General features: G+C 40.4%; 1 protein-coding gene across 1 annotated transcript; it reads right to left on the bottom strand.

The window, feature by feature from the left end:
* Positions 1–4534: 4534 nt before the first annotated feature.
* gusb (glucuronidase, beta) lies at positions 4535–15453 on the bottom strand. Its single transcript, XM_062406214.1, has 12 exons — positions 15194–15453; positions 12591–12776; positions 12171–12352; positions 11601–11743; positions 11295–11482; positions 10772–10924; positions 10370–10548; positions 9402–9548; positions 8749–8833; positions 7486–7662; positions 7258–7393; positions 4535–5419 (listed from the first exon to the last, which is right to left on the bottom strand). The coding sequence occupies exons 1-12, from the start codon at positions 15398–15400 to the stop codon at positions 5268–5270; spliced, it is 1935 nt and encodes a 644-aa protein (XP_062262198.1). The 5' UTR covers positions 15401–15453; the 3' UTR covers positions 4535–5267.
* Positions 15454–25655: the final 10202 nt, after the last annotated feature.

The raw sequence follows: 25655 nt of genomic DNA on the forward strand, positions 1-25655 counted from the left end.
AGAACCTGTCATGTTTCTACAGTGACTTTAGATAGGTTCTCGTGTTTTTATGTTACTTGAAGACCACTGAAGGCTCCTCTACATGTTTGGAAATGGTGGTTCTAGGGTGTATTCAGTTGGCTGCTATCTGCAACTTCACCTCTAGAAGAAAACTAAATTCTACACACTGGTCCTTTATACACATTTCCTGTGTTTTCTCTGCAACTTTATTTCAATACCACACAGAAGTGAGTGTGAACCACGGGCTGCCTGGAGGATAAACTCATCCAAACGCTGTGACTCACTATAGAAACTGGTTGCCAGTTCTGTTACTTTGACTATGATTAGTAGCAGAGTTTCAATCATTTCTCAAAGTCATCTCTTAAGATCTTCCATACAGTTCTACCTGGGCAGGGTCACATCTGGTTCTCATTCATTTATTGTCAGAATGAGAACGTACAATTGCATCACTATTTTGTCTTTGTCCTTTTCCTGGGGAAGCGTGTGCTCATACAAGACAACAATGAGCAATCACTTACACAACAGTGAGAAGTCGTTCTGCATGTGGACTCAATCTAACATTACTTGCTGGTTTTTGGTAACGGCTACGGATCCTATGAGCATTGACCATAGAGCTGACAACAGAAATTAGCCTATCATTACATTAATGGTTCCAGTCATATGCAAACCTATTACACTAAGTTATGTGCAGTTACTTTAAAGATGGAATTTGGATGTTAAATGTTTGAAGACATTTGCTGGTAAAAGGACCACAATGTTGTGATTATGTATATAAAAAAAGAAAAGGTCAAAATGGTTGATATCGCATTCCCATGAATATTCGCTTAGGCACTGAGGTATAACTGCCATGTTAGTTGCATCACCAATGCCAATAAAAGTGCCTTCTGTATGATCACTAGGCCTTGAGCCAAAGACAAGTAACAGTAACAGCCTTGTAAAACGAAGAATGGTAACTTAAGATGTAATCGGATTAATTGGTTAATTCCCAAAGATTTAATATCCAGCGTCGGTGCAAAAATCCTTTCAGAAAATGCCGGACAAAATTCTGTCAAATCAATGGCCGTTCCGTTTTTCCCTACCTGAACTCCACTGTATTATTCTCATCTTTATTTTATTCTAGCTAGGACATGTTTGTTAGCTACGAACACACACTGTTGAACTACATGATTGTAATGTTCCTTTTCATCATTAATTATGCCCTTTAGCTGTATAGACTGTTAACATTCTGGGTTATTTTAGTTTAAATAAAAGTTGAGGGGTTGGAGGGCTATAGGAATCCATGTGTCAGCATAAAATTTCTTTGTGGAGGAAAACTTACCGGGTTTGCTTCTGTATTGCCAAATATGTTTTAAAATGCTGTATTTTCTTACATGGAAAAGTGTTACATGAATGGTAGGAGGGGCCGGAGAAAAGAATCTGTTCAAATCCATATTCTCTTAAGGGAAAACTGTGGAAAAGGTTGACATGAGTACATTTTTTATTGTTTCATTGTCATGTGGAAATGATCTACCATTAAAACATTCCCTCTGAAACTACCCCTTAAGTTATTAAATGAAATTGTGATTACTGCAGAGTTTAATCATCACATTGAATGAGTCAACAATTGGTCTTAAAAACAATAGTCAAGAGTTTAAGCTTTCACTTAAAATTTAATTTGAACACAGCAGGAAAAAAAAGGCGTAGAAAGTTTTGGCTGTGAATCAAGAGCTGTGTCAAAACTATCAGCTCCTCATAAACAAAAAGGGAACATATAGAAAAATTATAATGATATAAATTAGGGCTGAACGATTAATTGCATTTGCGATAAAATCGCGATTTGATAAAACGCGATTTTCTAATCGCAGCGTGCGCGATTAAAACGTGCAAACGAGAGTAGGGCTCTGGGCTGCTGTCCGCACCCGCGGGACCACAAAACTCCTCTGATCCAGAAGTTAGCGAAGCAAGCCTGCGTCACCTACAGGGTTCTAAAGTCTTCGGCCGACGTGGCGGACTCACAGAGCGAGCTCATGCCGCTGCTGACCGCGGTGCGGGCGGCGGACCTGAAAATCACTCCGCGGAAAAGCAAGCCGTGCTCCGGGGCGGCGGGGCTCCAGAGCCCCCCGGTCACATACATGCACATCTGCGAGACGGAGGTGTTCAGCATGTGGGTGTTCCTGTTGAGGCCCGGCGCCTCCATACCGCTGCACGACCACCCGGACATGAACGGGAATCTACGGAGCTGCTGATCCGCAAGCTGCCCTTCCAGCGCATCCAGCTGGCCCGCCGCATCCGCGGACACAGAGCTTAAACAGCTTCTGCTCCACTGACTATAACAACGCCGCTTTCCAACACTTATAAAAATGGATTCAATGTGGAAGTAATCCAAGTATTCAGAATACGTTACTCAAATCGGTGGGCATGTATTCTGTAACGGAATACGTTTTCAAAGTATCCTTCCCAACACTGGAAATGTTACTGACTTGGGAGCAGTAAGACACCTACAATAAAGAAAAAAGTGCAATCCTTGTGTTTATACTTACAATGACTTTGATTAAATTACTTAAATGCACACTGATTTGTTTTTCTTGTTGCTGTAATGAACAGTTAAATAAAAATGTGGGAAAGAATATTGTACAGTAAATGTATCTAATATTGGGTTGGTCATATTTAAATCATTCATTATGTTTTTTTTGGGAGAAAAAAATCGCATATTAAATCGCAATCGCAATTTTGGGGGAAAAAAAATCGCAATTAGATTATTTCCCCAAATCGTTCAGCCCTAATATAAATAACAGATAAAGGAATCTTTTTGAATCTTGGGGAAGGAACGAAAACATTTTACCGAAACATCAATTGGACAGGCGAAGAACATGAGGAATAAAAGGGGAGTTCATTCCCGGGTCATGAAAAGTTAAAACAAGTTTTGTTTAATTTAATTCTGCACCTGTTCACACTGGCATTTAAAAGTCCTGTTTCTAGAGCTCAAACTTAAAATGAGGATTCAAAAGTCTGAAGTTCCATGAATGTTTACCACATTTACAGTCTTGTTGAAGCTAAATTCACTCTGTGTTTCTGTCCCTCAGCTCACCATAGATACCATTTCACCTTTTTTTCATCTGCTGAAACTCAAACGTCAAGATAAACTTTGAAAAATATCAGCTTGGTGTGACTAACTCAGACGACTAAAGATAAACGTTGGAATTCATGTTTGAACAGAAAAAGGACTGCAGATGGAATAGATTGTCGTTGGAGCTGTATTATGACAGATCACTTAGTGGTTAATCTGAAGCAGAAGAATGAATAAACCAACAAAACACTACTGACTTGTTCTGATACAGCAAGGTAAATATTCTATCACGTTTCCCTGATGAGGTCATTGGTCCTTACTTCCTTGATTTTACAACACTCCCTACGATGACTAATCTGAACAGCATGTGACATAATGGTAGGTGGTGAATCTGTAGTTATAGTAGAAGTCTGTAACCTCCTCTGCCAAGGAGACACGTTTTACCCATGTCTATTTTTCAGTGTCATAAGGCAGAAACTACTAACTGGATTTCCACAAAAGTTGGTTGAGGGATGAGAAAAATGAACCTATTCAATTTTGACACATATCTGGACAAAGGGGCAGATGCAGGAAATAATATTCCCTTCCTTTCATTTCAAAATTAGATTGACTGAATTTAAAGAGGGACTGTTTGGCCTTACAGAGGATATATGCTCTAATGAGTGCCATTCTAGTTATAATTTTAAATTTCCCTTAAAACCAATGTATAAAGTATTTAGGTATCAAGAAAACAAGGAACTTTGAAGGATTCTTTAGATTCAAAAGCATAAACACAGGAGCAAATGCAATGAATTGCCATTAAACAACAACCTTGGATAAAGCAGGCTGTATCCCTCAAACAGCTAAAAGAAGCATGTGTCGAAACCTTGGATGTTTGTGTGGCCAACAAATGATAATAATAATATATATATATATATATATATATATATATATATATATATATATATATATATATATTTATGAGTCATGTCTCGCTGGTCAGAATCAGCACTGATAAGAGACTCTGTTTATGGTTTTAATGTTACGAGGAAGTTGTTGAAATAACAGCGTGTTCAAAGACGGACAAATCGATGCAATTATGTGACAAAATTGTGTAAACGGCAGTTGCAAAAGAACTGAATCCAATTGTGTTGCAAAAATTAGGGGAAAACTTGCCTAACGGCTGATTTGCTAGGCCAAAGGAAAGCTTTTTATAAATTGTCTTGTAAGTAAGAAAACTTTCAGCCAGTGTGTTTGCAAAGACTAGAGTAGACTAAATATTGTCCAGCTGTAACACAAAGGTCAAGCAGAGTCTCTGTTAGTGTCAGGTCTGATTACAGTCATGCCACCATCAACAATCAATGGGTCATCATGCTACCCTCTAGGTTAAATATTATATTGACTCTTTGAATACATTTAGTTTGACTGTAAAGAACACGCACTACAAAGCTGCATCGTGAGTTAAGTTAAAAATGTTAAGGGGGGATAAAAAAAAATACAGTTTGCATATAAATCTCATTTTGTCTTTAATTTCTAGATTCATATAAAAAAATAAAGCACTTCATTGGGATTACACTCAGCATTGTAATTCACATTGAAAGAATGTATCAAACGACCTGAATCAGATTATTTGTACAAAGTAGAGGAATGACAGAGGAACTAGTTTGGCGACAAATTTCCTTTACAGTGGCTTTGTGGTGATATGTCATTTGTCTGGTGTTCTCTATCATCTGACTGGAGGAAAGGTCAGATTTTTGTCACCGATGATTTTCATTGGTTGTCACATTACCTTTTTATGGCAGCAACTGAGATGCACCACGTCACAAATCTATATCAGAACATCTTGTATCAACTGAATGAGTGTCACTCGTTTCATCCATTCTTGACTCACATTAGGTTTATCCTAATGAAACAGTATCACAATTAAAACATTATTATAAAATATGAACTCTGCTATTCAGCCCTAGAAGTTTTAATCAGCATCAAAGAATGTTTTCATGTTCAGAAACATGTTTCAGATTGCTGGAAAACCTCTGAATAGTGTTTGTGGTTCATAAATGCAAACCATAGAAATAGCATAGCTGATTTGTATTTCATGGTGGTCTGACTTTTCACACACTGAGAAGATCTTGAAGGACGTGTTTAAGTAAATTTCCTCAAGAGACATGAATTTCACCAGCAACTTCCCACAAAGTGTAGTGGCTCACGTGGTCTTGAGCCTGTCCTGTTCCAGGTGCAGGTATCAGAGCGAGCAGGGGTACTTGGCCCAAGGTGGAAGTCTGCCTGTTTCGTTAGCCAGGCTCCAGTACCTCTGTCTCAGGATGAACGCTGCTGCTTTGGGCTGCCTCTGCCTGGTGAAAACACCCTTCTTGTTCCCCACCACACGTGTGATTCCTGCAGATCAACAACAGCCTTGTCACGCACAGGTCACAAAATAAAGGAGCCTTTTGTCTGGCCATACGCAGATCGATTCATGTGTGAAGAGATTTTCTTTCAGAGTAAGCTATGCCTCCTGTATTGGCAATAGCAGGAAAGTTAAGTTCAACTTAGAGGTAATGGAAGAGGGCAAAAATAGATGTGTTAGGGGTCAGAAAGTGAGCAAGAAATCAGCGCTGGTCTTCCCACACTTATAGGAGGCAACAGTGACACCTTTTGTACGACTTCCTAAAGGTATGGTAAGCTTGAACAATGCAAAAGGAAAGCAGAGCACCAACTGAATCTATATGTGTGTGTAGTAGTGGGAAGTTTGTCATATGCAAGTTAACAATGGTACGATGACAAGTTAGCTCAGCAGTGCAACTAGAGAAAAAGTTGAATTTAGATAAAAATGATTCAGTATAAAGACCTTCATATAAAGAAAGTCAAATACAGTACTTGACTATAAAACTATACACATTCAAGTGTTCCCATGTATGAAGAAAAGTAAGAGAATATCTGCGTTTATGTTTCCATTTGTCTTAAATATGGTCAGTTCATCATCTGATCTATGAACAAACAATCTTTTTTAAGTAGTTATACACACATTGTATGATTTGTATCCATATTAAATACATCAGTCAAACATATGTATGTGAAATCTTCAGGACGTCAAAGAAAGATGTTTGTTGTCAGGAGTTAGAAAACCTGGAGTTTGACAAAGAAGCATTCTGAGTGATGTGAAGCATGTCTCGCCGAAAACAAGCTTGTGAGACTAGAGCAGGATATTCTCCAGAGGATTCACTGTGAGCGTCTTGATGACCCAGGTCACAAGAGATGCAGTGGACTGACCAGTTAACATTACCAGGCACGTGTGTGGGAATATTGTTTTGTGCAGGTCTGAGCTGCGGTTTCTGAAAACGTTTGTTTGAGGTCATTATTCCTGTCAAAGTAGTTGGACCAGTTAAGATGACTTCTTCCAGCAGTTCTGTGAAGGTTTAATGGGTGTGGTCCATACACACACAAAAGACTATAATTCGTTGTGTGTTTGTCTATACATGTTACTTAGATGAAGATCAGATCATATTTTAAAACAAGGGATAGTTCACCCAGAAATGAAATCACCTGGATGACAACACACTTGTCAACCCAATTCAGATGCCCTAGACAGAGTCACCAAAGTCCACCTCTTTTGTGTATTACACCAGTGGCAAGACGTAATGACACAACGGGATTTAGGTATGCATACTTGAGGCTCCCCTATCCAATAGGATGCGACACCTACATGTAATCTAGAGAGTGACAGCACTTCTAGTCATTCATGGATGAGCTGTTAGAATGGGTGACGCAAGTAGAAGGAGATATATTGGGATGCTGTGGGAGACATCTCCCGACTTGAGGTGACAATTGTTCATGTTGCTCTCTTGGCGTTTGTGAATTGTTCCACCTTCTGGTCTCCTTTATGCATCCGAATTAAACTCTTCTGCGTACGGCATCAGCTGCTCTCTGAGCTCTCCTTTCGACAGCTTCTACAAAACTGCCATCACAATGATGTTTGTGTAGAACATGGATTGATACTTGTGTGAGTATAATTAGAGCACGACAACTGTGGGTTCACACAATAAGCCACAGCAAGTGAATTATAAGCGTGTATGTATCTGCCGCGAAACATTGTCTTCCTCTACATTACTTGTAGTGTGCCTCTGAGCATCAGGTGTTAATGCAGGGTGAGCCGTGTGTGTGAGCATTGTGTTTACACTGGGAGAAAGGACAACAGGTCTGGTTCTACAGGTTGCTGTGCTTTGCGGCTCTCGTACCTTGTGAAGTCATGAAATCAGCAAAGTTCCAGATAAGTTCACCCACAACATACTGCCTCCTCTTCTGGTCAAACACGTCGTGGTAGTTCTGCAGGACAACCTTCTGGTACTCCTCAGTAAACATCACGGGTGGGTCCTGGAGCATGAAAGGAATGCTGCCTTAGGAGACTACAAAACATGAAAGTATAACTGATGAGTCATTGAATGTGCATGTGTGCAATTCCTCACACTGTGAAGCCCCGGCACTGCATCTGCCCCATATTCGCTCTGAATGATGGGTTTCTGGTACTTTCCATACCAGTTCTCAAACTGATTGTTGAGCTGGATGGAGATGACCTCCAGGTGGCCTGGATCGTGGTACCAGGAGAAGTAACTGTTCACACAGATCACATCCACATAGGGAGCCTGGGGACATGATAGAATACATGACTTACGATACTCAAAACACTGTTCGATTAACAGAAATCTCAAATAAAGGCTGTGACAATAACCTCAACTCCTTATAGATTGACATTTGCTAGAAATAGCATTTATTCGTTATTAAGACAAATATATAGTTTTGTGCTTGACATGTGGAGTCTTTTGACCCTGACAGGGAGTTGCCGCAGTGACTGCTCACAAGTTCAGAAGTGGCTGCTGCCTTCAGTAAATTAACAGTGTTTGAATCATGAATTCAGAGAATCTATGTTCACCAAGCCGGGGGCCATCACAACTTCGGGGCTGCAGTAGTCAGTGTTTCTAATCAGAAGCTTTAGGATACAAACATCACCCCTAAAGACATTACTCACAGCACAGGAATGTGAAAAACTCTCAAGGATGTCAACAAGAGCTTCAGAATTTGAGCAGATAAAACGCTGAAGGATAACATGTCAACACAACTTTTACTCCCTTATTTTTCCGCCAAGCCCTGCATTTGATTCACTAGAGACCATAACAATATTGTATAAGAAGATTCAGATCAAGTGCCACGATCAGAGTTGCAGCACTGAGAGGCACAAAATAAAAAAAATGTCCCTTTATCCCTAAATAATAAAAAAGAACATTAAGGTAGCTGCACAAGGTGCATGATTCAAAAGGGTAGTCAACTCATCATGGGTGTTTTTCCGGTTGCAACATACAATAAATCAATCAGAGCTCCACCTGCCATTCTCTTTAAATCCACCTTAGCAGGCCGCTATTTTGAGGGTTTACATGAGGATTGATTTGCCCGGTAGTTAGAAAGAACACAGCAAAGGAAATTTAATAGGGAAGTAATGGACAAACTATGTTTTTAACAAGCAGAAGGTATTACAATTTTGCACCCAACGATGCAGGTGAAAGGCTGTGCAGTGAAATACTCCGCCATTTACTTCAGACCTGGTTTTGGTTAGTTATCAGTTAATATTTCCAGTGCCTCAAAATAGCATGCACCAACAACACATCACGTGTCTGCCCACAATTCCTTTTCTCACCTGGGTATACTGCTGATATTGTAATGAGAAAAAGACTCACCCCTCTGTCCCTAGCATAGTTACTGTCCGTGATGTAAGTGACAGGCCGGGTAGGGTCCAGAGCTTTGGTGTGTTTTATCAAGGTTCTGGAGGAAAACAAAGGGGAGTCAATTGTAAATACGAAAACTGTTGATTCAGCCTGTCTTGTTACACATTTATTTGTGCCCTCGACTTTCTGTATATGTTAACTCTGCCCACCACACACATACAGTCCTATACTGCTTTACTATGGCCATTTTGCAGGTGGAGTATTTGTTTGTCTTGCTTGTCTCCCTGAAGCCTCGAGCCATTACTGAGCTCCAGCTGTGACTGTTCAGGGCGGCTCCATTACTACTCACACTGCATTCCAGGCATTAGCGTACAGGGATAGGCCGCACTGACTGACAAGCAAATCAGAACCTCTTTTACAGACGCCCGTGCGAACAGCTCACAAATGTCTTACATTTTGGGTCATTCAGGGGCGTCGTGATGACACATTTCTTCTCTGTCTCTACACTGTTGACTATCAAATAAAGGCAAAGTGCAAAACAAGGGAAAAAATCTAAGTAGTAAAAAAAGTAGTTCCAGCAACTGACAAGCCAAAAAGTCACATTGTGTTTGACAAATTATGTCATGGGTTGGTCCACTCAGTGCTTCACATCTACTAACACTCACTTGAAATAAAATTCAGCAGGTGGCATCTCCGCGGCGGGTTCGTTGGCCACTGACCACATGACCACCGAAGGATGGTTCTTGTCCCGACGTACAAGCTCATCCATGACGACCAGGTGATGGTTGAGGGAGGCGTTTCTAAAACTACGACTGGTAAAGAGTACAAAGACAGAGTATATAAGAAAACAGTATTGAATTAGTGTATTGACATTGGCTGGGAAAAAGTTTTTATGTTTTATAAAATATTCATGTATCTTAACACAATTTATCAAAAAACGAGTCTACCACCACACTGGCAGCTCGGTTGTACTTTGCCTGGGAACATGCTCTTAATGACAATGCCTTTATGTTTATTTAGTAGCTATAACGTTAATCATGGTCACCAATTTTTTTTTTTTATGTGTAAGCGAACTGAAGTGCATCTGTGATTTACGAAAATGTTGATTTGTTTTCCAGGCCTAAATGTGAATTTTGACCTCATAATGGTGTTATTAATCCCAATGGAGACATGAATGTGTGTTTTAAGTTTGAATGTTTTTCAATCACAACAATGCTGGAATATTTAACTGCAAAAGTATTAAAAGCTTTGATTACTGGGATGAGATGTGTAAAGGTAAAAATTGAATATCTGTTATAAGATTTTGACAATGCTGAGCTGTTTCTGAGCAAATCAAACTAAACTAACCTGCATTTAATTAATTCAACTGGATGAATTAATTGGTTTTGATAGTGGGTGAGTCCAGTGTTTAATGTAGCCTGCATCGCACAACAATACTTTAAATCAGGTGAAGTTTCTGGCATTTATAATCATTTTGTGGCTCAAATTAAAGAGCAGACATGAGGTTTTCAAGAACAGTGATAGTGAGCATCAGGGGTAAGTTGGTGATCTGTCCTCATAAACTGGGTCCTAAAGTAAAATGTAAATGCTGTTGACCACTTTGAACTGTCACCCAAAGGTCAGAGACACTCACATGTCTTTGATGCCCACTCCCGGACACTCATCGATCACTACGATGCCGTGACGATCACACATCTGCAGGATCTCCTCAGCGTACGGGTAGTGGCTGGTGCGAAAAGAGTTGGCCCCCAACCACTTCAGTAGGTTAAAGTCCTTGACAATCAGGGGCCAGTCCAAGCCTTTACCTCGAATCTAACACGCAAGGTCAACAGAATGGGTTGCATTAGATTATTGAGCTGGATCCACTTTTTCCAGAACATATTTTTATTTAACATATTCATGTCTATTAATTAGAAACTGTCTGTAGATGCTAATGCAGCTAGCGTCAACATTGGGAACGGTAAGTTTCCTTCAATGAGACTGAATGAGACTAGTTCCTCTTGTTAAGAATTTGCTGCCATCTAGTGGTACTCACGTCAGAATCCTCATGTTTATTGACTCCATGGAAGTAGAAGGGCTTGTTGTTGATGAGGAACTTGGTGCTGGTCACGTTAACAGTGCGGATGCCGACTGGTAGAGAGTACACATCTTCATAGGTTGATCTCTCATCGGCTGCCATTAACTGAACCTGGAATTTGAAGTGAACAAGTGGCAATTTCAAAAAGATGTATTTCTAAACAAATAATTTTGCATGTTATATTGCTCCATACGTTCGGTACACAAGCTTACTGGACCGAAAGGCTCATAGCTGAAATGCTCAGTTCAGATACATGAACCATTACACCCCTAATCATGACAAAACAACAGTGAGTTTAGAAGATCATTCACAACTTACACCTCATATGCCCTTCTAGTTATTGAAATGCGCTTAAAGCGATGGTGACAGAGATTATTTAAGTTTTGAAAAGCTGGTTTAAAATGAAAACATTAGTATGGAGGTAGCCAGTGATCTTACCCTTCAAGCTGACTAAGTCGTTTTGTCACGCAGGCTGTCTTACCTCCAAAGTGTAGAGATAACCTGGATTCTCATGCATCAAAAACGGCCACCACAGATTGACATCCACTACTTTGAGCACTCCAGATGGTTCACTGGAGGAGGCCACACAGTGTCTGTCTTTGTCCAGCAGAGTCACCTTCAGGGTGGCTGAAGAAGCACCTTGGACTGACACTGTGTATTTGACCAGACCTAAAACACAGGAGCAAACACTTATGTATAATGAACAGACATAAACCCAACATTTAGTAAATCACCAGTTTGCATGTTAGAAACTAAATAAATAAGTTGTTTAGTTGCATTCATTTACCAGTGTTATCCAAGAAGTCAGTCACCACAGTGATGTCATCCACATATGCTTTAGGAGTAGTGTACAGCACCACAGGACGATGTAGCCCAGCATAGTTGAAGAAATCAAAGTAGATGTTTTGCACAAAGAAACCTTTAGGATACCTGTAAAGAAATTACATTTCTTTTCATTTCATAGATGAAGCATTTAGTTGATTAATTTAGAGAAACACTTTTAGTTGCATCCTGACACAAAAGTCTGAATCTCTAAATCAAATGCCTCTAAAACTGTAAAAGATGTTAACATATACAGTGTTGCTGCCAAATCCAATACAAGTACCTGGTGACCACTTCTTCAGACGTAATAAAACAACAGAAAAAAACACAACATGCCTCTATACTGCTCGTGTGGTGTCATCCAAGTACACAGAAACACATCTGTGCACTTGGGCGAGAGTTTGTGTGCAGTGGGTTTCCCGGTGTGTATGTCAGCATAGTGTTGAGTAGATATTGAGTGAATTTTCATTGTTCTGTGTTTATAAGATTGTCATCAAATTAGTGTTTTATTTAACACTTTGGAGAGTGAGTTTACTTGGTGCGGTCATCCATGTGCTGGATGTTTCCTGGAGGAAGCGTCTCCAGAGTCAGGGTGTTGTTGACAGCGATGGTGATCCTGCATGGTGAAGAAGGGTCCTTGCGGAGTAAACTGCCTATCTCAGCCTCAAAAGGAAGATGGCCACCCTTATGCTCGGTCACTTTCACCCCGTTCACCCACTGCAAAGATGGAGATAACAGGTCAATAGTGATTTTTTGGTTTAACAAAGACAGAAAGCTAAGTTTGAAAGGGGGGGAGAGAACATGGGCCGCCAGCTCTATCGGGGAAGCTATACAACCCCATAAAGAGTGATTTAGATGAAGGATGATGACATGAACATAGTAGTTGGCTTCAAACATTGGCTGGCTATTGAATAACTGCTAGAGTTGTTAGGAAGGAGAGATGTGGGATACTCACCACCACTGAATAATAGTGAGCACTTCCCACTCTGAGAACCACTCTGGTTCCCTCATCTGCGATCCAGCGGGCAGGCACCACCACCTCTCGCTCGTACCACACCCAGCCAATGAAATCTCTTAGTGCGGGGTCCTGGGTGATGTCATTGTAGCTGGCAGGAACTGGCATGTCAATCACTGGGCCAGTCTAGGTGAAATGAAGCAATCAATTTCAGTGAACAGTGTTTTAACCCCAGCCATAAAAATGTTTGCCTGTTGCCATCTGGCCGACGGTACCGAAACATCCGGGCCCGCACCACCAGGCTCAGAGACAGTTTCTTCCCCCAGGCCATAAGACTTTTAAACTCCTCTTAACTGCAATAACTCCACCAAACTAGCCCGTGACATATTTGCATATTTGTACCATTGCACAAATTGCACTGTTGTTGTCTTCAGCTGTTTTTATATATATTTATATATATATACTTTATTTTCTAATTAAAATGTTGATATTCTATTTTATTCTATTTTACACTATTTCTATTTTATTTCTTAGGTTGTAATTACCTGAGCATTGCTCAAAGAGAGCCTGTGACTCAAGCATTTCACTGCCAGCAACTGCTTAATGTTATTGTTGTGCATTTGATAATAAAATTTCTTGAATCTTGATTCTTCAGAAAACATGTCTCCATTCTGCTCCTGTGGTGTCATCCAAGTGTCCGGAAGACCCTGACATTCAGATTCAACTCGAAATGGCGTCATTTACACTGTGTTTTTAGCTTAAACGTCCTCTGATAACCTCGACTGGAGCCGTGTTCACACGTGGATCACAGTGGACATTAAGGTTAAAATTATGGTGTAAATGACACTTGAATAACACTGCAGCAGCAGTATGGAGATATTTAATCGGTTTTCTGTGGGTTTTTTTTAAGTTTGAAGAATTAGTCACCATTTACTTAAATTGCGTAGAGTTTGGCTGCAACCCTGTTTACCCCTAAAACTCCAGAAGTTTTCTGTGGACTTGAATACTTCACCAAACACTCCATCGGCATAGTGGTGAGTAGATCATGAGTGAAATCTGTGTAGTGCCACGAAGAAAAGCTGCTCTGTCTCTCATTTTCTTTCAGGCCCAGGGGCCCCCTGTCCCTCACTCACTGACTAACTGTGTAGCAGAGATAAAAAGAGGAGGTACATGTTGGAAAGTGTCAACATAAGTGTGAATACAGAGTTTCAACGTTGGACGACAATTGACAAATTATTTGTGCAGCTGTTTCAGGATCACAGCATTAGCAGTGGTTGGTTTAGTCTCTGTCTTAGTGTTCTCCCTCTACACTCCTGCTGACCTGAGCTCACTTTATCAGGACCAGAACAGAAGTTCACTTCGGTTTGTTTGATTGGTCCAGTGTTCGTGATACATGTGTACACACGCACGCACATATTTTTGAGCATGGTTAGAGAGACCCAAGAATTTCATAGCCAGCGACTGCTGTAATGTGATTGTTGTGCACGTGACAAATAAAGTTTTGAAGAAATTGTATCTATTGTTGTGGTTGTGTAGATATTTTATTTGTTTTATTCATCAAGGATATTTACTTTTTTTTAATATTAATTCAAATGTCAGACTGAATATTCTTGAGTATTAAGTTCATTGCTCTTTGAAAGGGTATGCTTGCACCACTATGCTATAATATCAGTGGTTGAAAATGGTTACAAAATGAAAACCCAACCCTAACTTAATATTTTAATAAGGCACCAAGTTAGAGGCATCTTTGTAAAGTTACAGAAACAAAATTGTACAATGAAATATCCCTAAATGAATATATATTGATCAAATACATTATAATAAACAATAATTTAGTGTGGCCCTCGGAGGACGCCCCTGAACTAAGGGGTCATGAGGTGTCACAAAGCTGACTGCTAAATTATAAGGAGTCCCAGGCCATAGAGGAGGGAGCCATTTTAATTATCACATTTTTTTTTAATGGGCTACACGTTGATCTGGTAAGGTTGGACATTGGAAGGTAAATAATGATTTTGGCAAGCAGTTTTGTTCTAGTCTGTTGTGACACTAACAGACTGATAGCAACAGCAGAGGATCAATGCTTTTTCTAAATCAGGGGCCATAAAGGGGGCACAATTTACACAGCGGGGCCGATTATATGTCCAACATCCATGAACAATTACTGATTCAGTAAGGTTCACATTTAAGTCATTGTTTGTTTTCTGTCAGCGCTCTAGCTTTGAGCAAAGCCACACAGCATTGAATAGACTTTGAAATGTGTTCCTTTATCAACCGCATTGTGTTCTTCAAAAATAATTAGAAAATAAAAATCCTCATATTTTTGGGTTATAACTGTTAGTAAGTGATTAAACTATTTGAATAAAGAAGGAGCACTTAATGGGCCAATCAGATTTCGACTAGGGCCAGTGACTCGCCTGGCCCCGCCCCTGGCCCCTCTTAACAGTCTCAGTAGTGTAACATGTTGTTGTGCATGTTTCTTATGCTAAGATGTTTACAGGTTGTGCATCAGTGCAGATGAGTGCAAGTGAACTTCAGAGACATTTCAAGCTCTTGATCTAAACAGTGAGACAAACAGAGCAGCTGCTTCACCGTGCCCCGCTCACCTGTGATAGACGGCTCTGGTACCATGCCTTGTCGAAGCCCTGGTTCCTGTTGGGGGACATGTCCGCCCTGAAGTCCCAGCGGCCGCTCAGCTCCTTCAGCTCTCTGGAGGAGGACTCCCGGGGGAAGAGCAGGCCGCCGCTCAGCGGACACACCGCGTCCACCAAGGCCCACACACACAGAGCCCCGAACACACCACGTACACGCATCCTGCTCACACTGAACCTGCAGCCACTACAACAAACTCTTCTTCCTCATTCGGTCACGTGAAGTCCATCTATAGTCACGTGACCATAGAGCCGCTTTCCCCGCATCCGGAGGTTTAGAACTTCTATTTAAACATAGTTGAAGAAATCCCCCCAAAACATATTATAAATTAAATGTATTAGACTTGCTCATGCCCTACAAAGCATCGTTCATATTGAGCTATCATTTATAGCCCCCCCCCCCCCCAAAAAAAATAAAAAAATAAATTAAAATAAATAAGTCAGATTATATATTCACCTCTGGTTTTAAGTCTGCACCAGTGAATAAGTTACACTAGATGGCGCAATACTCTCGTACATAAATTACAACGGCAGAGCTCAAAGGCATCATTCCTCCACATTCACAAAGTTCCCTCCAGCTCACGGTAGCCATGTACAGTAATGATAACGTAATTCAAGGTTAAGTATTTGTTTAATTTTTGCTTAATTAGTCCTTAATTGGGCCGACGCGTGCCTGGGTTTGGCCCAGTGTGTAATCCAGCCTTGACTAGTTTGGGATATTTTGGAAGAGTTGGGCTGTAACAAAATCACAGAATGTACTTTCAAATTATGACCTATGTCTCTAAACCCATCCACTACGACCCCAGCATTAAAGTAATGTTTGTATTTAACACGTTACATCCACCAGTTCATCAAGCAAAGACATATGTTTTAGCTCCATGTCAGACTCGCTTTTGAATCAATTGCAGGTTGTATTGTACAGGTTGTACACTTCGCCCCACCGGCCAAACGCATTGACCATGAACTGCACTGTTCCCAGTTCCTGGCTGCCGGCTGGAGACCGTCCTTACTTGTTCTACCCCGTCTGTCTCTCCCCTCATGTGCTGCCATCTGTCGACCAGGTAATTGTTAATAAAGGCATAAAATAATGAAAAAAATCCTCTGTCTTTCCGGCATCGGTTTTCTGGTGGCCCAGTACGGCTGCATCATTAGGGAAGAACTGAGACTATATGCTGCAAGTGCATTCTGAGAGAGTGTGTTTACATGGATTTGTGTGCTGACATGGATTGTGGATTCTATGGGTTAGATTATTTTATTTGCAGATTTTTCTGCAGATATGTGAGAGCATCATTAAAGCCCTTAAACATAAAAATCCTAACTGTAAACGCATCAACATGTCAAAGGAAGTATTGGCCTTATTCACAGCATGATATAACATTTTGAAATGTCACTGCGGGAATAATAAAATTAATGATGGCCATGTTCCATTTAGCTGCTTCGTTTCAGGGCCCTTGTGTTGTACGTGCTGCCTCATTGTCACACTGTCAAGATTTACTGGGACACTTTAAATGAACAGAACCATCACTCATGCTGTCAGTAAGAAGTGTGCTTTCCCTACTGTGACCTGTCACATATAGGTTATGTTCTCCATGGCACACACTATGTTCTGTTGGAATGAATTGAACTGGGGCTTATTGGAGAGATATGGTTTTGACTTGAATCTAATTAAATGGACACACGGATGTCGTAGTCCACTTGCAATGAGGCATGCAAAACAGGGGACACTGTCTTATTCTCTCATGTCCCCCATCTGTGAAAACTATGAATTGATGTGTGTTTGCCTTTTTCCATTTATAGTATCAATCTCAGTGGGAGAGACTCCTCAGACTGTTGCAGACTTGATTTTTTTGTAATTTCAATTTTTATTTTTGTATTTTTATGGCAAAACACGCAGATACAATAAAACTAATTTACACAGAAGAGGATGACATCAAATAAATCAGTGGAGACTGAGGATGTATAGCCATTAATTGGCATGTATAATTCAACTTGACATGAAGCCAGAAGTGTTCCCATGTCTCAGTTGCATTCCGTCCATTATTAATGCTGCCCGACATGAGTTCATATGATGAAATCTTAATCATTTATTTTTCCAGTCTTCCTCCATGGGACATTTGGCATTTGTTTTGTAATATGAGTCTTGCAGCCGTGATTAGAACAGCTTTTAAAACACTGAATTTGTTATTTGTTGTATTAGGCATCATTGTTATGTTGCCAAGGAGAAAAATCTAGGGTGAGATGTTGGAGCTGTATTCTCCATTGTATATTTTTTAATTTTACTTCTGATTCATGGTCATCATTATTCACATGACCCCCTGGTTTGGTTTAAAAAATGTGTGTCCTGATTCATTCTTGGGGAGCACGCTTTCTCATTAAATCAAAAGTATTTCACATTAACCAACTGACATGGTGCACAAACGCTCCAGACACAGAGGTGATCAAGTGAATTTACTGCAGGATTATTTTTGTTAAGGTTATGATGTCTCAATGGAGAAGAGTCAGATTTACGTTGCACCCAACACAACAACAAGACAGATATGTAATTAAGTGCTTCAGAGAGTGACTCCAAACTATTCATAGCGCTGCCATCTGGCTGGAATGAATGTGAGGTTAATGGGGAGTTCAGAGTTAATTTCCTGTCTCAAGTCATTTTCCAACCAATTAATTTGGGATGTTTCAAAATAAAAGCACTTTTACTCGTCATTCAGCATTTAACCATCACTGAGTTTCCAACCAATGTCTTTGATATCTTGCATACCATATTTATTCTTTGGTGAGCATCATAGCTTACAGTTATGTTTTGCCAAATTCTGCAACTTTTCCATCACTATTCTGTTGATTGAGGTGGGTCTAGACAACAATTATGTTTTTTGGACATCAATACAGAACTACTTAAAGCTTAGATATTGACAAAAGACACAAATGATCTCTAGATGTCTATCCACAACGTGATTAGACCAATCTTTTTCTCGTTTCCTGCAGGCTCTTACTCATTCTTTGCAGGAGGTGCTCATTTTCTATTTTCCAACATTGTTTTGACTCTGTGCCAAATGTTATGACTTCTCTACATATCTACTTCAAAACCAAATGTCACCCGCTTACATCACAACACACACACACACACACACACACACACACACACACACACACACACACACACACACACACACACACACACACCCACACACACACACACACACACACACACACACACACACACACACACACACACACACACACACACACACACACACACACACACACACACACACACAGAGGACTGTGCAGGTAGGATTTTGCATTGACTGCCATTCATTGTGGACAGCCCAACCAAAACCATGACCAATTCATACATAAACCTAACCTTGGTTAGTATTTATGCTGGAGAAGGACTTAAGGAGGTTACAAAAACGCAACAACGAATAGACACACATGTATGCACACGCCCACACACACTCTGTGCTCTGGGCCTAAGTCATAACCTTGACTTGGGCAACAATTCGGCAGCAAAGTCTGTGCTTATGACACAAATGTCAGTATATTTTGTTTTAAAAACCTCTCTGTCCTTTTGAAGTCTGCAACTTTCTAATTTTGTCATGGGCATTTGCATTTCACCAGGCTACTTATAACTGTGGGATAAATAAATAATGGGTAATGATGTTTATATTTGGCTTTTTTACTGTGTATCCCTCTAACTTATGCAGATTTACCACAGGTTCATATCAGAGTGGCTTGGAGGGATTTCTACCTTCTTCAGAATGTGATTCATTAGTTGTGACTCAATCTTCAGCTCCTGGCATCCAGTGTGCAAGGAGACATTTGGGGAAGTTGGATTTCTGTAGTTGTCACTTTACACTAATGCAACTAACAATACAAGTTATTTTAGGTTCAGCTTCTGAAACGACACACGATAAATGTTGTTTCATTCATTACATCTCACTCTCTCTGTCCCTGTTATCTTAAAGCTGTATCCATACATTGACCTGGTTGTATAGTTATTCTTATATTTCTTATTTACGTACATATTTAAATAGAAATCAGTCTGCAGTTAAAAAGGTTGAAAGGTGTTCATTCATGCATTATGTAATAAGCTAAACAGAGTAAGAAAGTGAGAGTGACAGTGAGAAAGAGATAATGAAGGGGGACACAATTACCCAAAGAATGTGCTTTTCAAGGTAATGAAAGGAGACACTGACAGGTTCGGAGCCTCAGCTCTGACTTACTCTCATTAGTCAGTCAAATATATATTGTCTTCCACCAACAGATCATGTGAAGTACAAACCACAACATACAGGCAGAGCTGGGATGGAGGAATATTAGTTACTGGGTTAAGTATTCAGTGCAGGTAAAAATGCAGAGAACAGCAGTCTGACCAAAGTACATCTAGAACTGAGCATGCAGAGATGTTAAGATATTCTTGAATGATTATCTCAATCTGCTGACATAGTTAATAACCAGACATTTCATTTTCTCTAATAATATCCACAGGCTGATTAGTGAAGAATTCTGTGCGCTAATTGACAGCTTACATTTATTTTTGTGAAAGAACTGAAGCTGATCTTGAATTATCTGCCTACTAACTTCTGTCTGTCTATATGTGGAGCGCATATCCTGTGAATCGTTCATTTTAATCTTTTTCACACTTGGCATGTGTATGCTCAGTACCCAGAGGAAGTGCAGTGTTGAATTTGGTGTAATTTCGACACATGACATTGACGCTTATTGAATAAGCCGGTGACCAGCGCCATAGCAGTGTGTTGGGGCCTTGCATTGTGCCTTCAGTCTGTGGATCGAGTTGAACATGTCTTTTATGTCCTCTGATAAAGTACAGCAGTGGTCGGCAACTGGCAGCCTCTGGGCCAAAACTGCACCAGCAATCATTATTTTTATTTCACCATATCAGACTGGCACAGACATTCATCAGTGTTGCGGCTGCTGATCTCGGTCATAGCAACAGCTTTCATAGAATCTCTCTGGTAAAAGCACACCCTTCGTTTTGTTGCTGCAATGCTTCATATTCAGCTGAACTAAAGAGCTTTTGCTTTAAAAAGTTGTGAACTTTGGTCTGAAGATCGTGTTTGTTGCTGAACGCACCTGAAATAGTGAAATAATAACACCAGTTTTGTAAATCATTGAAACTTATACATAAACCACAGATGTGGACAGTAATGCAGCAGATTCAGTTTCATATTATTAAAAGCACTGGCTATAATTATTGCAGATAAACCAGATAGGATGAACACACAGTTGTCTATCTTCACACTGCACCATAGACTGTTTATAAAAAGCTCTGCACACAATGTCTAGTACACAAACGATAAGAAGCGAATGTATATTGTAGAACTGTTTGAGGAGGACTCACTAATGACAGGGAATCATTCTGAAGTGGCTCTAGAGAATTAACACAGGATAAGAGAGCAGACCATAACCAACAGGCATGTTTACGACAACCACTGCACCAGTCTATTGAAAGCCATTTATCTGGTGGACGATCTTTTTATATGCTAACACAAAGTTTGAACACACTTGATAACATCTATCATTTGTGTAGCTGAATAAACCTAAACACATTACGGTGTTATCATACACTGTGACCACCGACTTCAGTTGGCTCAACCATTTGTATTTTCTCTTCATGTCTAATAATAGTAACCCAGTTATTAAGAAAAACACACTGCTGCTAATTAACTGGTTCCAGTGTTGTGCGGATGTACTTGTGTGGTTCCTATAGTGCTTTCTGCATCCTGTCTCCTTTCTTTGTGTCCACTCTGCTTGGATAAACATTTGCTGCTTGATAGAACATCTGATAAGGAGCCAGAATGAAGTGGCTTTGCTGCTTAACGCCTAAGGCCACAAAACCAAGCCAGCGAGCTTCGCACCAGCTTGTCAGTGTATTTAATTCACTAAGAGACAGGGTATTGCATTTATTAGTGGTAAGTGTGTGTGAGACATAACAAAATAAAACACAAATGGCAAAAGCACAGAAGGGACTTTTCTTGCCTTTTACACACCGATGTCAATCAGAGCAGAAGGAAGGACGAGTTTCTTCGGCTCTGTTCTTCTACTACAAGTTTGTGCCCAGTGAACATGTGTTACATGGTGAAAGCGGTCGTTGGGACAGCTTGCTGTGTGCCATCTCCCTCCCTCCACATCCTCTGTAGTGTTGTGTTCAATCACCTGAAACATTTTGAGTAGCTCCTGACTGCTGTGACAAGAGCTTCTAAGGCAATAAAAAGCACAAAACAACCCTAATGAGACAATAAAGTTCTCTTCATGATGCCACAATTCTTTGGCAGAGTCATAAGGCGTTGCATCCAATTTTAGCCATTAATAGATAATAGGGTTAGTTGAACATTGTAAATGGAGGAATCAATGTTTTGCTAAAGCAGGTTAAGATGCAGGAAGCAGAAGGAATCTAGTCAGGTGAAGGACGACCGTTTTTTGTCTGACAGACATTTTACCGAAATACACAGAAGAGCTTAGATAGTTAATGTCACAGATTGTTGTTCTTCAATTGTTTGCTGAAAATTGTCAGTTTATAATTTGCATAATAAAATAAGAATTATAGTAATAATAACAAGTAATTTGATTTCACGACACCCAAGGAGACATAAAAACATGAATAATTTAAGTAAAGCCAAGGGTTGCACTGGGATGAGGAGGCAATTATATATTTTCTTGCTGTTTTTATTTTTTTACTTTGCAGAGATATCAATGTGATGCACGGTGAAGAAAACCATTAGAAGGGTGTAGCTGCACTGAGGGTCCAGAGAAGCTCTGTCAGATAGAAGTAGTGGCAGATTGGCTGTGTGGGCATATGACTGAGTAGGAAGCCTTCTCCCTCTGTGCCAAGGTTTCACACTGCCAAAGCCAAGGCTGTGATCAGGAGCCTGCAGAACCACCAGCACCTCAGCAGGGATGCGCTCTCTCCTCCACACCTTAGTAATGGCTTCTCTCCTGCTGTAATGCAGAGATTCAGGAGGTGACATTGGTTATGTCTGTTGCAGCTGAAGATTGATGGTACGACCTCAGGGCGCAAAGCAGGTTCTCATCTATCAAAGTGTATAGCAGATCTGGGAGTTTTATTAGAACCCAGGACCTATGTGTTGAAGAATAATAAAAAAGAAATAAGAAAACATAACAGCCGACTGGTGCAGGCTTCTCCCAGTGGACACATATGTGAGACAGCAGCTCCTGACACCATAATGAGTGAGCTGAGCGCACCACAGGCTCACAGGCCCAGCTTTATCCATTTTAATTCCAGTTTGCAGTCCTCTTCCTGTCCAGAGAGGGTGAAGGAGATATACTGCATGATGGCTGTATCACCATCACAACCCTGAGAAACAGGGTCATTTTCCTAGAAGACCATTATGGATCACTTCTTCACTGCAAACTGCAGTCACAGCTGCCAGTAGGTGAGGGACGAAAGCGGCTAAAGATTAACTGTTTCACTGCAACCTGTTAATGGCCGTCACAGGTCATGTGGCTGGAGCTGTGGAGGGAAACATATCAGGTTTTAAGGGAGCAGGGCAGAGCAGAGGTCAAGAACCTTGTACAAATTTGGATGCCTCATCATTTTTAGTGACAGGAAGCAGGTGTACTACTGTCAGCTGATCACATTGTTGTGCCACATTTGATTAATAATTAATCAAACAAGCACATAAGGAATTGTCTGCATTAGAAACAAAAGACTGCAGATTTCTTTTACAGAATCCTATCACGTGCATCATGACTGCTGTTATGCTTTGGTTTGCATGAGCCAGACTGATAAAAAGTCATATTCCACCTCGGAATTCATTCATTTCTAATATTCTCTTATGAACGGAGCTCCTGAAAATATGATTTGTTTTGAGGCAGTTCTTGTATTCCAACACCTTGTGGGTGGATGATACACTGATCGTGGGCAGATGATTTCTCCCCATCTCTGTGCTTGCCGTGCCAATGGTGCATGAGAAAGGGAAAAGGAGCCGGAGTGAAGATGGAGAGGAGGATTAGGAGGAGAGGGGGGGAGAGAAAAGAGGAGGAAGAGCCATTCCTTGTGTCTTCTTTCACTGTTCTCAAGTGGAAATGAGAGTGTTGCATAATTCATAGCCTGTGGGTGGTGAATAATGAATATGTGCAAGTGATTAAAGGATACGTGTTGATGAGCAGAGCCTGAGAGAGACAGGAGGGCTTCCCCTCGCTGATTGATACCTCACCTGCTTCACCAAAAATAACTACTCTAGAATAGAGGAGCTAAAATAGACACACAATTGAGCACAAAGTGATCAACGTGCAATATGAGCTTGAAAATACAACACAGCGTATATCCATGTGCTCAGCTTGATGTGGGGCTTTGTTTTTTGCTCCGAAGCTCCCTGAATTCCATAAAACTGTGTTAATGGAATGAAAAGAAGTATCCATGTTTAAAGATGGTGAATAATACATCGCTGCAGCATCACGCAGAGTCGTGTCTGCATGCTGGGGTTTCCTATAGAGGGAGGGTTGGGAAGAGAGCTGGTGTATCTGGGGTTTATCTCCCTCTCCCCATCACACTCTCTGTTTCAGTGTGTGTGTGTGTGTGTGTGTGTGTGTGTGTGTATGTGTGTGTGTGTGTGTGACAGAGAGAGAGAGAAAGCACATAATTGAGTCTGTGTGAAGTTGACACATGGGTCATTGGTTCCAATGTTGAGAGAAACTCCTCACTACTTCCACCCACGCAACACCCCCTGTTATGCACAACTGTTCTAAATATACACCTCACATGTATGTGAAGAAGCCAACGCACCCTCAGGCAAGACAAAAGAGCATGCTGCACTTTTACTTATTAAAGCAGTGCAGGGAGGGATGTGCATGTGAGGTGGAGGTTAGGCCCCAATAGTTTCATTAAAAATGTTGCGAGACACCGGGGAGCAGCTCCACTTGTGACGTGCACAGGCTGGAGTGGGATGTTTGCATGAGTAGTCAATCATTTCTTGTATGTGAACATGTTCAACATCATGTGTTGTGACAAACTGAAAGCTGTGTGTTCTGCAGACCATTGGGCATCAGAGTGAAATGACCTGTGTTTATTTAAAGCTGTGCTGAGGATTTTCCCAGTAACATTAAGCAGCTGGTTACCCATTCAGGAGCAGCTGCTTGAATAATCCCCAGTAGCAACACACACACACATAGTAAAGAAATATGTGTAGGTGTGACAGCTTTCAGACAGTAAAGGTAGCGTATAGAGCTGCTAAATATGCCAAGGCTCAGGATGAAAATAGCAGTCTTGCTGATGATATACAAATAACTCCAGTAAATGAAAAATGGATTTTTGAAGACATTTTCACCATATCAGACCATGAGCGACTAAAGACACTACCTTCTGTAGTCCCACTGGAGGAGGGTCGTTTTTAAATGCTGAAAGAAAAATGATCCGTATTTGTTAGAATTTTTTTAATGAGCCTGACAACAGTCCAAGATAATTGACACGCTTTAAAAGGAAAAATGTTCCAAACTTTTTCAAAAGGGGTTTATAAAATTCGGTATAATTTAGAGTAAGAAAATATTAGAAAATATTCTAAAAATCAACCAAATATTAGCAAGATTTTTAAGAATCTAAATAAAACATCTGTGATGAAAAAATTAATATAATACAATGATATTAATTACATGATCTACAAATACAATGTACACATTGCATTATTATGTTCAAGTTAATGCAGACTTTTGTGTACTCTAGATTTTGACAAGCCATTACCTATCCTTTGCTGAGGATAGGGGGTTGTTGTAAAAAATAAAAAAAATGTTGCCAATGAAAGTAGTCTATAAATTTGATTCATATTCACAATGTTGTTGTCAAGTTTCTATGTTTCCAGGTAGCTTCGCTTCATCCTATGGAAATGTGTGTAACATGACTTGAGCAATGTCTGAGCTTTTGGTCCCACAGTGGCACAAAAACATGAGCATGTGACATGGACTTATAAAGTGTCATGTCTGCCACGTTGGCGAATATTACCCACTTATACACACAGCAGATGCAGAGCATCATCAGAATTAATTTGAAGTTTGAAGAGGTTGAGAAAAATAGAAACATATCTAGCTTCCCTATGTTAACTAGTTGTTAACGTTTCTCTTGTTTGGTGCTCGATAGAAAGTGGCAGAAAACAGCAGCATGTTGCTTAATGGAACTTTGGTGTGAGCACTGAGACTGAACCATAACAGTTCAGTTGTGGACCATAAAAAGAAAGCAATCACCTTACAGATGCTCAGACACGCCTTGGAGCTAAGAGAAACTGTAAAGCTGTTGTGCGTGCATCACAGATAGGGACTCCTTTGTCATTACAACATCAGTTCACCCATTGTTCATAGGAAAATATTGATAAGTGAAAGCCAAGGCCTGTTCAGGTCGGTCCTGTCGTGACAGGGCAGAGGTTCACCCTGTGGGTCAGTGTTCTCC

The sequence above is a fragment of the Platichthys flesus genome, chromosome 15 (assembly GCF_949316205.1).
Source record: "Platichthys flesus chromosome 15, fPlaFle2.1, whole genome shotgun sequence".
Lineage (NCBI taxonomy): Eukaryota > Metazoa > Chordata > Actinopteri > Pleuronectiformes > Pleuronectidae > Platichthys > Platichthys flesus.